Here is a 15,084-nt window from a genome sequence, read left to right as displayed (position 1 = left end):
TTGTATTTATATGGCACAGCGAGGAAATAAACAAACAGGAAAACACCAGCTCCACTCTTAATCACTTAAAGATTTTTAACAGCTCCTAATTACTTAAAACTAACCCTTTAATCCACAGAAAATAATTAAGCATCAAAGCAGCAGAACTGTCTCCTGGAGTGAAGCCTGCTCCTGAGGGCCACACTGAACAGAGTGTAATCAACACCTTCCCTAACCCCAGTCACTGAGTGCAGTGTTTCTCCCGCACCTCCCCATCTCCGTGTGGAACGGGTGGGTCCTAACAGTGAGGAACGCTGAGGAACGCCATCCCTGACCAATCACGCGGTTGACACAGCTAGCTCCGCCCACACCCAGCCCAGCACCCCAGATCTCAGAACCGTCTCAGTGCTCAGTCCCGACTCTGTGATTAATACAACGCCACAACGCAGTCCAACAAGCTGCGAACCGCAACGTCTCCGGGATGGGTTTGTTCTTATGCCAATGAGAAGAGAGTTCACCAATGGGAGGGTTGCGTCAGGAAGGAAATGTGCCATGGCAAATACACCGATCATGGTGATCCACTGTGGCGCCCCCTAGTGGCAGATCATCCCAAATCCCGCTCTACTCACACACATCAATTCACAGGATTTTGAAAGTGTTTTACTCTAGAACTCGTCTCTGATTTCCATGCACTGAACTGAGAACTGTCAATTACTCGCGCTCATTAGCTAATTGGGCCACGCCCATGTCGTTCTCAGAGAGGGCTGAAGAGAGACTGCTGTTCTTAAAGTGTGTTCTTTATCACAGCGTTATCACAATTAATTTCAACTTTTGCTAACTGTAAGTTAAACATTTTCAAATGTCAATAATTTATTACATGCTGTGAGAGCTTTTAAGTACTTTTTTTAAAAACAGGTTTTGTGTTTCTGAGAGGATGAAAGGGCATGAAGTGACATCTGGTTTTAGGGTGAATCATTTTAAACTATTTGAGGAGGATTAATAACACTTTTACAAAAGCAGCTCACGAGTCTCAGCTACAAACAACAATGAGAATGTTGTCTCAAGCTCCTGGAGTTTACAAACAGTGCCCAGAATCAGTGTTAAATATGAGTCTTCTTTAAAATCTGAATACAACTGTCAAAAACTATCAAAGGAATGAAAGAGTGAATGAAAGAATATCTTCAGTAAAATAATCTGTGGCATGTTTCCTACAAACAAACAAATAAAAAGTATAGAAATAAAAGACTATACAGCAGACTGATATAAAGTAAAGCAGTTCTTACACAAAAAAACAACAACAATTTCCATCACTGGCAAAAATTAACACACACACACGAGACACATCTCTAAAACATGTTAACTCCAGCAGTGACACAGCCAGTCCGTACCTGCCTCCGAGTTCACGGTCCAGACACATACACACACTGCTCTCTCTCTCTCACACACACACACACACAAACACACACACACCTTACACACTCGTCCCCTTCATTATTAAATCCATCCAAACAGAGAGGAGACTGTCTTGCTGATCCTCACTCATTTACCCAACAGCACACAACACACACGCAAAGAAGCATGCTAAATCAGCATAAAGTAGGTGTGTGTTTGTGTGTGTGTGTAAGAGAGAGAGAGAGAGAGAGAGAGAGAGAGAGAGAGAGAAAAAGAGAGAGAGGATGTGGAGGCGGACCCTCTCAGTCTTGGTCTTGCTCAACAGCGAACATCCCACTGTCAGCTACACCTACACACACACACACTTTGGTTTGCACAGGTATGTTTCACCTGTACAGGTAAGAACAGATATGATCTATCTGTAACATTATATATAGCAGAGTTCTACAGGGATATATAGACCTCTATAGGGTTATATAGTGTTACACAGGTTCTATAGGGTAATACATTCATTCATTATCTGTAACCGCTTATCCAGTTCAGGGTTGGGGTGGGTCCAGAGCCTACCTGGAATCATTGGGCAACTGGAGGGGGCGCCAGTCCTTCACAGGGCAACACACACACACACACACACACACACACACACACACACACACACACACACACACACAGTCATTTTTGAGTCACCAATCCACCTACCAACGTGTGTTTTTGGACTGTGGGAGGAAACCGGAGCACCCAGAGGAAACCCACGCGGACACAGGGAGAACACACCAACTCCTCACAGACAGTCACCCGGAGTGGGAATCGAACCCACAACCTCCAGGTCTCTGGAGCTGTGTGACTGCGACACTACCTGCTTCACCGTGCCGGGTAATAGTTATATATATATAGAGAGAGAGAGAGAGAGAGCTATAAAGAGTTATATAGAGTTATGGGTGGATTTCCTCACTGGCAGGCCTCAGTGTGGTAGGATGAGCCGCTACGACCCCCCCCCCCCCAAAAAAAAAAAAAAAACACAGAGACAGGCTGTCTACAAGGCTGTGTTTTATCACCGATGCTCTACACCCTGTACACCCATGATTGCAATGCCAAACAACTCCAACAGCATCTTTAATTTTGCTGACGATACAACAATAGTGGGCCTCATCACCAACAGCAATGAGGAAGCGTACAGAGAGGAGGTGACACTCCTCACAGACTGGTGCACAGACAACAATCTCGCCCTCAACGTGGACAAAACCAGAGATGGTCCTCGACTTCAGAGAAGGGGACAGTGTGCACACACACCTCTGATCATAGAAGGGACCACAGTGGAATGCATGGCCAGGTTTACATTCCTTGGATTTCACATATCTGAGGATCTCACCTGGACACGGAACACATCACGTCTCATAAAAAAACGCCCTGAGGAGGCTGAGGAGAGCCAACCTACCGCACCAACCCCTTGGCAACTTCCACAGGTCCACAGTGGAGTGCATCCTGACAAGAAGCATCACCGTCTGGTACGGCAGCTCCACTGCTGCGGAGCAGAAGGCCCTGCAAAAGGTGGTGAAAACTGCACAGCCCATCACAGCAGCTGTCCTCCCACCCATACAGGACATTTATGACAAAAGATGCCTGAGGAGGGCCAGCAGTATATCCACAGACCCCATACATCCCAGTCACCTCTTGTTTTACCCGCTGCAATCGCACAGCAAGACAGAACCACCAGGTTCAGGAACAGCTTCTAATCCGTGCTGTTACACACAGCACTTTACATTTTCTCTGAGCTGCCATCTGCTCCGATTCTTATTATTACTTGATTACAACGCAAGTCTACAGATCTCTACCTCATACTGCAATGTGCACTTATGCAGAGACACTGTATGCACCATTTTCCCCTACATTTATTGCATTGTACTTACTGTAACCCTGTGTTACTGTCCATAGCCTATTGTATTGTCTATTTATTGTCTTTTGTCTATTGCACACTTGTTGTCTTTTGCATTGTGTTCTACATTTACTCACTGGATATACAGTCAAATGCATTTCATTATACTGTGTACCCCCACACTTGTATAATGACAATAATGTTGAACTGAACGAGATATATATATATATATATATACACACCCACAGCTCTCCTCATTGACTTTAACCACTGAACTGTCTCCTTCTCCTTTATGAACACTGTCGCGGCTAATCGTCTTCTCTCAGAGGAAATGGGTGGTCACTGCCTAATCTGAGCACAGGGTTAAATCTCACACACACCCTCAAAAGCCTCAACACACACACACACACAGACACAGAGAGAGAGAGAGAGAGAGAGAGAGAGAGAGAGACACACACACACACACTCACACAGAGACACACACACACACTGATTACCACATGAATTAGAAATGTTTCCTCATGTTTAACCTGCGGCTAACGTCCTCAAACACAGCACCACAGAAACGTCAACAAACACACGGCAGGAAACGGCACAAGCGTTTATAACACAATTCACACCAACATGTTAACACACACACACTTTCTTTTTCTGGCACACACACACAAACTAGCACAAACTCATCAGCTCTCTTGCTAACACTCTCTCTGGTACAAACCGCACAACACACACAGTCACAAGCTAGTGCTAACTAGCATGGTAGCACACACTGTTTTTGTCTCTCTCACTCACAGACACACACACCTCAGACACAAGCTAACACTAATGCTGCATTCCATTTAAACTCGGATGTTGGAATATCCAAGTTCCAAGTAAGAAATTTCTAATGGAACTTATGGAACTTCCTACTTGAGAACTCTGGAAAGCATCACCAACTCCAAGTTCAGTATCTGGGACGGCTGCCGCACAGCAGCAATGTTTATTGTTTATGTTTATTATGTTAATAGCCCTTCTATCTTGTAGTGTCTCACTAAACCAGTTGCACACACCGTTCTGTCCCACTGCTGTGTGAGGACATGTTTCTGTGGTGAATGAAAGTGTAAAATCACCCATAATATGCCATTATCAACAGTTCTAACTAAGGAGAAGCTAACAATAAAACCTGGGGCAAAGTGTTTTATGAACATTTCACTGGATTATGCTGTGCTGTGTCTGACGCCCAGCTCCTTTACAACTTTCGAGGGAAATGGAAGGCAGCTTATCTCATATACTAGTTCTCTTGATAACACACTTTCTCTGACAAACACACACACTGCTTCCCACTCAGTCACAAGTTAGTGCCAACTAGCATGCTAGCTCACCCACTCGAGCTAGCATTATCACACATTACTTCAATAAATTTGATTTTGGAAAAAAACAAAATAAAAAATTATTAACCACTCTTAAGCCTGAAAGTCGATGCCCTCTGTTTAAAATAAGTCAGTAACTTAAGGATTTTCTTCTGTTTATTAGGCTGCATTTTTTCAAAGACTTCATTTTTTCAAAGACACTGTTGCTGATGCCATATGTGGATGCTAGCTCACACACTAATAAGTGTGCTACTTAAAATGCTAAGTGCTAACACTTCCATTAATGCAGAGACCACCTCACATGCTAATGCACGCTAGGGCTAGCACACAAAATGCCACACAGGCAGAGGAACACTGCTAATTTCAAATGCTACTGTAAATTCTATCTATACTGAAGAGAAGAGAATGGAATAAGAAGAAGGAGGGAAGGAAAGAGAAGAGGAGTGCAGAGGAGAGACAGAAAAAAGAGAGAAGCGCTCTATTTTTTTCTACTCCTGAGGAGCTGAGGCTAACGGTTGTTTACAGCAGAGCCACACCTGTTCCTTCCTCCTTTCCCAAACACACACACATACACTACCAGATACATATGATAGCTAACACAACATGCTAAAACCGCTATGCTACTAATTACACACACACAGAGCTAAACATTAAAAAACAGATAAAAATTCCAACAACCAAATATTTCTGTATGGCTTTTACTTTATTCCAATAGAGCCATAAAAAAAGACCCTGTAGTGACGTGATGAGCTGAAGTGGTGAGTGTGATGCAGAGTTAACCGTCAACACCAGCCCCTGATTCTCACTGATGATTATGTGGTTGGAAGCCATCACATCCTCACAGCAATGTTCCAATCTCTAGAATAAACTCTGCCCAGATCATTGACAAAGCTGAACTTGTGAAAGTTTTTAGTCTAAACTTGGAGAGCAAGAGAGTGTCCTGTTTTTACCTGAAAGGGAAACTGTGGCTAAGTTCAGAAGGTATGTGTGTGTGCGAGCGAGAGAGAGAGAGAGAGAGAGAGCGCTTAGATAGATAGATAGATAGATAGATAGATAGATAGATAGATAGATAGATAGATAGATAGATGGATGGATGATGTGCAGGGGTTCTCTATACCACTGTCCAAATCCCAAAACATATTCAGTGCACTAGATTGCATGTGTGAGTGGTGAAGGTGCAGGTGTGTGTGTGTGTTTGTGCACTTTGCTCTTTATAGTGCAGGAAAGAGTTTATCATGCAAGTGCATTCTCTTTCTCTCTCTCTCTCTGCTACCTGCCTGTTTCCTGTTCTGTTCTCTATCTCTCAGATGGATGACTTCTTCTTTTTTTTTTATTAAACATCCTTTTCCGACTGCCCTGATTCTGCTTGTGTCTGTGCTGCTCTCTGTGAATGAGGTGGAGGAACTTAAACGTGCTGATGTTAAAAGAGAGGTTTTTATAATTTCTGTTAAGTTAAAGGTATAGTTGAAAATAAATCCATCATCTTCAGAGAACACACAATGGCTGAGTTATAATCAACCCACAATTATAAACTGTGTGTTGAAACCTGGGGTGCAATTCAACATACTCCAATAATTTACTCTCAGCAAATAAGTAGAAGGGGTGCGTGACGATTAGCACAAAATTCTCCACTTATAAGTTCAATAGTCAACATTAAAGGTGAGAGACCTTTTGTGGCCATAAAGTTGAAGTGCAACAACACCACAACAATTTTTCTACACTCTACGGGTTGACCTCGAACCCCACCCATGAATACAACACAAGGATTTTTTAATCTACGGTAGCCAGCAGTGTTAAATTTTGGTTTGTTAGCACTATGACTTGTGTTGTTGTTGTTGTTTGGGACTGAACACAGCTCCGTCATCAGTTCAGACAGATCAGTCGAGTTTGTTCCTTCCTTGTTGCAGCGTCCAGCTCTCGCTGGATTCTTTCGTCGGCCACCAATCCAAGGAGCTTTTGAACCTCTTCAAAAGACCATGGTGTAATTTTACGAGCTGCCATCGTGAGTCAGATAATAACAAACGTGATCTCTGCTGCAGATGGAGATTTTACAGATGAGAGTTGGTGCTGGACGTCTGCATTACGTGGCGTAGAGTGACGACTCTCTCTGGACAATCAGCGCTCTGCAAGGTTTACACGCCACAGTTTTGTCCCTACTCGGCTCGCTCTGAACCACGAGAGAACAGCCACTAAACAAGAACCCGCTTCCAGAACCAGGACCTGATTCACCTGGTGGAGGAGAAAAAGCTGGATAGAGTAGGGACGCTGCAGTGGAAAAGCTGCATAAGTAACTCACAGAAGGTCACAGTAAACACATTCAGACACAGACTGCACTTGTGCTGACACCATCACGACAATAAATATTATAATCATGTTCTTGATGCTTTATTTGTTTGAGTTATGAGATGAACCAAAATCGCCTCATGTACCTTTAAGTGTGTTGTCTGTAAAGGATGTGTATGTTTTTCCCTTAGAAACTCCACAAAGCCTGCCATTGGCTCAGGTGTGTTTAGCGTCCAGCTGCACACAGGCCACAGGACACTCATTAATACACATCTACATCACATAAGACGACCTCAAGTGTGAGTAAACACGCCGTCTCCATCAGCAGCCGCCTGCTGCCGGAACTAAACCAATTAACTGTTTCCTCCCCGCTGGGACAACAAATCTTAATCCCTGCTGCAAACTGCTGTAATCTAATGTTAACAGATTAAAACAGATGGATTATGGGGGGAGACCCCTGTGTGGGTTAAACAAGTTCAAGCCAGGCCTTAATGAACTGAAGTTCTTCTGAATGGTGGGGTGGTTGGTGTGGGGGAGGTGGATGGAGGTTCTGACAGTACCATCAATCTCCAAACCAAACACTGAATTCAGACCCTAAATCTAAATCTTTAATACTTCTAACAATAACACACTTTAAACTCAGACTTCAAACCCAAACCCTAAACTCAAACCCAAATCCTAAACTCAGACACTACACTCAAGTCTAAAACCAAACCCATAAATCCAAGCTTATATATATTTATATAGAGATAGATCCTAACCATCTGATAGACTCAGAAATATGTGGGAATACGTGTAGAAGCACATAAATGTAATTGAGTACAGAAGGAGATAGAGGAAGTGGAGGAGGTGAAGGAGATAGAGGAGGTGAAGAAAAAGGAAATAGAGGAAGTGAAGGAGATAGAAGAGATCAAGGAGGTGGAGGAGGTGGAGAACCTAGAAGAGATAGAGGAGGTGGAGGAGGTGAATGGGACTGAGGAGGTAGAGGGGTGAAGTAGACAGAGAAGGAGACAGGAGGTGGAGGAGAAGGAGACAGGAGGTGGAGGAGCTAGACAAGATAGAGGAAGTGGAGGAGGTGGATGACACAGAAGCGATAGATGCTGTGAAGGAGAAGGAGATAAGAGGGAGGAGGTGGAGCTGCTTCACGGGTGGAGACAGTGCTGTAACCACAGGAAGGTTTACTCGGAGCCGCCCTGTGTGTGATGTGTTGTGGTATCGATATTCATCATCATCAGCAGCAGCATTAATCTTCATAAACACTCGATACTGATCATTCACACTTCAGAACTCACTCATAAATCCGTCTGATCTGAGGGGATCGGACCGGGCCGGTTTCGCCCTCCGCAGCACCATCATCATCATCTTGGAAAAGAACCTGCTGCTGGGACCCTGTGCCCGGGCACATCTCTGCCTCTGCAGGGGCTGGAGGCTGGGGATCTCGGAGAGGGTTTTATCTCTGTTTATCTGTGTATTCCAGACTCGCTATTTTGCTCATTTCGACCGCATTGCACTGCTCTGCACGCTGAGCTCATACAAAAAAAAAAAAACTAAACAAAACGAGATAAAAATGCATAAATAAAGAGCCATTCTCAGTGTACCACTTTTTCTAACGTCTTATTTTCTTTAGTTTCACGCACATTGTTCACAAGAAGCAGCCACTTCAGCTCAGTTTTTAGTAACACACTCCTTTACTCACCATCGCACCCAACATGCAACCAGCTCCTCAGCTTCAAAAATCTGGAAAAACGGTCAAAATAAAAACTTTTCCTTCAACAAAACCAATCCGTAATCATCCTCTCCGCACTCCTCCTTTTCGCTTCCACTCGCTGGTGGTGTGCTTTCTCTCAGAGGCGGCTCTCCGATCTCCAAATAACTTTTTTTTACAGTTTTAGTATTTTTTCTACTCTCTCCCGTAGAAAAGCGTTGTGGCAGCACGCTGGGCAAACGCGCATGCGCGCCGACGCGAAACGGGTGCATTTTGTTTTTGCACCCCCTTCCGACAGACCGACTTTCTCCTCTGTGATTAGCTGTTGATGTCGTGCTCCTGGGTTATGATTGGCCGGTTGAGAAAGTGTGAACTTCTGACCAATCACGGAGAAGGAGGGCGGGGCTGGTCGAAAAATGGGTGCAAAAAAAAAAAACCCAGTTATATTCAAAAGTTTGTACCTGTTTTTTTAAAAATTAGTTAAAAAATATTTAAAAATCATTAACATTCAACATAATTATACTTATATTAATATATTATTATTTACTGAGTTTTAAATGTAAAATGTGCTTTAGCATCTGCAAAGTCCCCATTTATATTTTCTTTTTATTTTCCAATATTTTAATATCACAGGAGGGTATTTCTATTACAGAATTATTAAATATATATTAATACGTGTTGTATATACATAAACATATGAACAAATACAATAAAGTAAATTTTAAATCTATATTTAGTCTATATGAATTTGAAATTAATTATAAAATGTATACAGAAAAAAAGGGTATAAAAATGATTTAATATAAACATAATATATATGTAAACTTATGGTCAGTGTTGTTCCCATAAAAACCACACACTGGATGTGTGGTGAAAAATAACCAGATTACAGCCTGTTTGTCTTAAAACAACTGTAATAAATCAGTGCTTTTTACAACAATAAACAATAAATAAAGCATTAAAGGATCTGTTTGATTGGTTTTGTCAGAATACAGCACACATGACTCTAACAAAGACTCGAGCTGGGATTCTGTTTTTAAGAATATCACAGATATATTTATTGATTATAAACTAAACACAACACTGTGAGAACTAACAGGAGGCCAGTGTAAATTACTCAGGCCTGGAGTGTGCTCTGTTCTCCTAGACCCTGGTTAAAACTCTTTCAGCGGCATTTTGAACAGTGTTTGTGGAGGTGGAGGTGACAGAAGTAAACTCTGCTCCTGAATAAATCTCTATATTTTTCCTAAATTTCCCACATTTCTTTGTAAAGCTGAACGTATCTGTGAGGTAATGTTTACAAAGCGGTCAAAACCAAGGCCGTCTTCTGAAGCGAGAAGTCTACCATCAAATGGCCTGCCTTTAAGATGAGAGTTTGATATTTTAAGGTTTTTAAGCACTTCAAAGAGTGTGGGGATGTGTAGTAGGAGCCTGTGAGTGTTTGTTGTAGAATATTCGGAGCTGAGGCTCATTTACAGCTGAAAGGCTGATGAGCTGTTCATGAGCCTCTGCTCCTTCCTTTAAAACCCTGTGCTCTGGCACTTGTTAACTGTGAGGGGTGTTTAAAGAGGTGTGTGTGTGTTGGGGGGGGGGGGGTGCTTGAGAGGGTTATTGGTGGGGTTTATTTGGGCAGGGGGTGTATAAAAGACCTGGCTGAGGCTCGGACCTGTTATTCCCAAGCTTCAGAGCCGAGAGCCGAGCACCAGGACCATGGAGAAGAGACTGTGGTTTTTACTGTTCTTCCTGCTGCTGTATCCCCAGGTCCTCCTGTCCTCAGGGGCCTCAGGGGCATCTGGAGCCTCAGGAATCTTCAGGAACATCCCCCCGCCTTCCTACATGATGCGTCTCTACCGCAGCTTCCAGCCTTCAGACCAGGAACCAGCGCAGAACTCCAGCAAACACAGAACCGACACGGTTCGGAGCATCCTCGCCAAGAGTAAGGCCTTATTTACATTTGGTTACTGTTTACTTCTTTATTTACTCCTTCTTTTTCCTCACGGAGTGGGTTTAGAACTAAACCCACCACAGACACAGCCCAGAGTCAGGGCTTTATGGTGTTTATTACATTACTAACAAGGGTTTAGTGCAGGACTAAATCACAATGGCATTGATACCATGGAGGAAATGGAGTTAAGGAGCAAATAGAGAAAATGATAAATAAAATACATGGAGTACTTTTATTAATTTACAGGGTTTACATTAAAATGATGACTCTTCAGCTCTGACACAGTGGAGTAAATAGAGTTTGCAACAAAACCTTGTAGTTTTTGTTTCATTTAGTTTTTACAAGAAGGAACAAAGGGTTCATTTTCAGTGTAAATGTAAATGGACTGAATAAAGTGAATGGAGTAAAGTGAGCACAGACTGCATGGTGTAAACAGAGAATCTGGAGTAAACTGAGAATGTAACTGGAGAGGAGTAAACAGAGTGAAGACACAGGTGAAAGTAGGACTCAAGGTGGGAGTTAGGAACACACCACAGTCACGTGGACTGAATCTCACACTTTGACCTGCTGGCACGTCCCACACTCTCATGCTGCAGGGACAGTGTTACAATCTTTTAACATGAATCTCCAAACAGTAACTTTACAGAAGGGAACAAATTTGCTTTCAGTGGAAGTCATAAATAAATTTACTGGACAGCTGATGTGTTCAAATCATGCAGTAACTACACACACACACACACACACACACACACACAGAGAGAGAGAGAGAGAGAGACAGGGTTTTCACTGGACAGTGACAACAAGCTTTTACATAACATTTCTGTATAAAGCGTTAAAGTGTTATATAACTCTATACAACTCTACACAGTGAAATGAGTGAATGTAATGTGCAGTTATTTGTCACTGTACAGCATACAACAGAACGTGTCTTCCACATTTAACCCGTCTGTGGCAGTGAACACACACCCAGAGCTGGGGGAGACGTCCCCGGTGCCCGCAGAGCAGTTGTGGGTTCGGTGCCTTGCTCAAGGGCCTCTCAGGTGTGGATTGAGGAGGAAGACAGTGCTGTTCCTTCACTCCCACTGCCCCCAGTTCCCTTTCAGTCCACAGCCCTCTTCTCTAAACATTAGGCTATGGCTGCACAGACAAAGAGAACCCCAGTGTTGTATACAGTTGTGTAGTGTTGTGTAATGTGTAGTTTTGTGCAGTGTTGTGTAGTGTTGTGTAATGTGTAGTTTTGTGCAGTGTAGTGTAGTGTTGTGTAGTGTGTAGCGTGTAGTGTTGTGTAATGTGTAGTTTTGTGTAGTGTGTATTGTAGTGTGTGGTGTTGTATACAGTGTGTTGTGTTAAAGGAGTGTAGTGCCGTGTAAACACAGTGATCCCCGCGATGTTGTGCGCAGGCGTGTTGTTTGAAGGCGCGCGCTCCGTCAGATGGGCGCTTTTAAAGCCAGACGCCGAGCGCGCGAATCCACATCCTCAGTGCGCGTGGATTAGCATCGCTCCAGACTTCCCAAAACAAATCACATGTTACTCCAAATCCACATCTCTCTCCCTCTCTCTCTCTCTCTCTCTCTCTCACACACACACACACACACAACTGCTGATTAGATTACACACATACAGCTCTGTTTGGAGAACTGCGTGTGTTAAATGATTGGTTTCGATCCGTGCGCTGCTTTGGAAAACTTTCTATCTATTAATCAATTGTAGTTTATCAATAATTCAGCCTTTAATACTGCATCACTTCCCACTTTAATGATGGTGGTTTTTCTGGGCTCCGTTTGATGAAGATAAATTATTCTGAGTTTTAGATCCACATTAAATGACGCTGCTGTTTTAAAGAGTTCCACCTTAAACACTGCCGCAGTTTTTTTTTTTTTGGGTCATATTTAAAGTGAGATTCTCGATCACAAGTTCAGTTCCACCTTAAATAGTGCAGCTATTTTAGGACAGATTCGATGGTAGTAGGTTGGCGGTACCTGTTCTCTCTGTTTCTGAGTGTATCTTATGACACTAGTGCGCTACATTTTCAGTTCCACCTTAAAAAGGGCTCAGGCTTGTGTAAGTGTAGTTAGCTTCCAGAGGTGGTTGCTAATGTGTTGTTAAGGTGGTGCTATGCGTTGCTTATGTGTCCCTAGGTGGTTATGGTGTTAAATTACCTCAGTAGTCAGGTACTAGCGGTTGCTGTGGTAGGGGGTTATAATGGTATTTTACGAGTGTTACTAAAGATTTTTCTCAAAGGTTGCTATGATATATGTGGTTGCTATGGTATGCTGTCACCAAGTGGTTGATGTGGTATCAGGTTGTTGCTAGAGTGTATATATGTGGTTGCTATGGTCACGTGTTCACTACTGAGTTGTCAAGTGGTTGCCACGGTACCTCCTGTAGTTAGCTGACTGAAAAATCTGGAACTGGATTGTCATCCATATCTTAAAGAGCACAGGAAGAGGTAGGGACTACTTTAATCTTCATTTGATGTTGTTCTCACTCTCTCTTTCATCCCTCTCTTTCTCAGGTTTATCATATCGAGACACACACTGCGTCGCAACGTTCGACCTCTCCTCGCTCCTGTCCGAGCATCTCATACAGATGGCCGAGCTCAGGATCCGTGTCACGATACCAATCAGTCACAGAGACCAGGTCACCATGGAGATCCAGCATCATCAGGACCATCCCTGCCATCGCCATGGAGTCTGTCTAGAGGATCAGTCCATGGGCCTTCTCCCAGAATCCTCTCTGATCAGCTCCTCCAGTCACTGGAGGGTCTACAACATCACCTCACAGCTGCTCCACTGGATGGAGAGGACGAGTTCCCAGAGAAAGAGGAGACCCCAAAGGATCCAGAGGTTCAAGGGAGAACCTCAGGCCCAAGCGCAACGTCTGGTCCTGAGGGCTGCTCCATTTGGAGCCACCAGAGCAATGCTGGTCATATTCTCAAACACAGCTTCGAAAAAGGGCAGCCAGGACAAGGCCAGTCTCCTCCGCACAGCAGAAAGATCCAAATTCCTCCTGAGTTCGGACGTGCAGGCAACCCGCAGGGTTAAGAGACAGAGGAGTTGGAGAGGTCAGCCCATAAAGAGGCCCTCATCCGAGATCCAGAGACCAGACACAGAGAAGAAGAACCTCTGCCGAAGGGTGGACATGCACATAGATTTCAACCAAATCGGCTGGGGCTCCTGGATCGTCTTTCCCAAAAAATACAACGCCTACCGCTGCGAGGGGACCTGCCCCAGTCCGCTAGGGGAGGAGTTTCACCCTACAAACCACGCCTACATGCAGGTGAGTGATGCCACTTGGTACCATTGATCATACACGTGCACTGAATATGGAGAACTCACTGACAACAGTACCACATTAAATACTGCATCTGTTTCTAAGTGCGTTTGATCAGGTTGGTGTATTCCAATATTCAGGCCCACCTTACATGGTACAGTTGTTAATTTTGTGTGAATTTCACAAACCTGGCTCATGTTTTAAATTCTTATTTCGACCTTAAATGATGCAGTAGTTTTACTGGGTTAATCTGATGAAGCATTTTGTATTATTTTTAAGCTTAAGTATCACCTTAAATTAGGGCAGCTCTTTTGTGTTCAGAGGGTGTGAAGAAGCTGATGTTAGGTTCTCGTTGTAATGTTCAGTTGCACCTTAAATGCAGTGTGGTATGGAGAGGAGATGCTCACCTCCTTCCTCTCGTCTCCTGCAGAGTCTGCTGAAGCATTACCACCCCGGCCGTGCCCCTCAGCCCTGCTGCGCCCCCACCAGGACCAGCCCCCTCAGCATGCTCTACTACGAGAGCGGAGAGATGATCCTGAGGCACCACGAGGAGATGGTGGTGGAGGAGTGCGGGTGTCACTGAGGGGCTTCTCGGAGACCCCCCACCCCCTCCTCCGAGGAGAAACACCAACAAACCCAAACTGGAGCAGCTACACATGATCAACTGGACATTGACCTTAACCCGTGTCTTTTTCTCTGGACTGGCAGAAGAATATGAGGCTGGCACAGTGGTCACATTGCTGCCCCCCAGCTGCAGGGTCTCGGGGTCCTTGGTGGGACCCTCTCCTCGGGGTCACTGGTGTGTTCTGCCTGTGTCTGTGTGGGTTCCCTCCGCTTTCCTCCCACAGTTCAAACACTCAGTAGGTGGAGTGACTGTGTGAAACTGTCCACAGGTGTGTGTGTGTGAGTGACTGGTTGAGTGTGTAAAACTGTCCACAGGTGTGTGTGTGTGTGTGTGTGTGGGTGAGTGGTGTGAAACTTACCACAGGTGTGTGTGTGTGTGTGTGTGAATGTGTGAGTGACTGGGTGAGTGTGTGAAACTGTCCACAGGTGTGTGTGTGTGTGAGTGACTGAGTGAGTGTGTGAGTGATTGGGTGAGTGTGTGAAACTGTCCACAGGTGTGAGAGTGTGTGAGTGACTGGGTGAGTGTGTAAAACTGTCCACAGGTGTGTGTGTGTGTGTGTGTGTGTGTGTGTGTGTGTGTGAGTGACTGGTTGAGTGTGTGAAAACGTCCACAGGTGTGTGTGAGTGACTGGGTGAGTGTGTGAGTGACTGGGTGAGTGTG

General features: G+C 44.2%; 2 protein-coding genes across 3 annotated transcripts in view; one reads left to right on the top strand and one right to left on the bottom strand.

The window, feature by feature from the left end:
- Positions 1-8,774, bottom strand: part of pald1a (phosphatase domain containing paladin 1a) — a 32,828-nt gene extending 24,054 nt beyond the window's left edge. The window contains exon 1 of one of the 2 annotated variants that reach the window (XM_066666437.1): positions 8,573-8,774. The gene's annotated coding sequence lies outside the window, so the exon portion shown is untranslated. Of the gene's footprint in view, positions 1-3,486; positions 3,619-8,572 lie in introns of those variants that run through there. The other variant, XM_066666438.1, reaches the window with a different exon arrangement.
- Positions 2,451-14,382, top strand: ndr2 (nodal-related 2). The gene is made up of 8 exons (XM_066663939.1): positions 2,451-2,647; positions 2,835-3,007; positions 7,068-7,096; positions 7,702-7,857; positions 8,162-8,323; positions 10,343-10,517; positions 13,042-13,805; positions 14,230-14,382. The coding sequence occupies exons 1-8, from the start codon at positions 2,451-2,453 to the stop codon at positions 14,380-14,382; spliced, it is 1,809 nt and encodes a 602-aa protein (XP_066520036.1).
- Positions 14,383-15,084: the final 702 nt, after the last annotated feature.

This window comes from Hoplias malabaricus, chromosome 3 (assembly GCF_029633855.1).
Source record: "Hoplias malabaricus isolate fHopMal1 chromosome 3, fHopMal1.hap1, whole genome shotgun sequence".
In the NCBI taxonomy this organism is placed as follows: Eukaryota; Metazoa; Chordata; class Actinopteri; order Characiformes; family Erythrinidae; genus Hoplias; species Hoplias malabaricus.
This window is presented reverse-complemented; position numbering and strand designations above follow the sequence as displayed.

Excerpts from the sequence above, each read along its gene's own strand:
- ndr2 (XM_066663939.1), top strand. The coding sequence starts at position 2,451 with ATGATTGCAATGCCAAACAACTCCAACAGCATCTTTAATTTTGCTGAC. Across the intron at positions 7,097-7,701 it reads AAAGCCTGCCATTGGCTCAG|AAGGAGATAGAGGAAGTGGA; the intron begins GTGTGTTTAGCG and ends AATTGAGTACAG. Across the intron at positions 13,806-14,229 it reads CAAACCACGCCTACATGCAG|AGTCTGCTGAAGCATTACCA; the intron begins GTGAGTGATGCC and ends CGTCTCCTGCAG.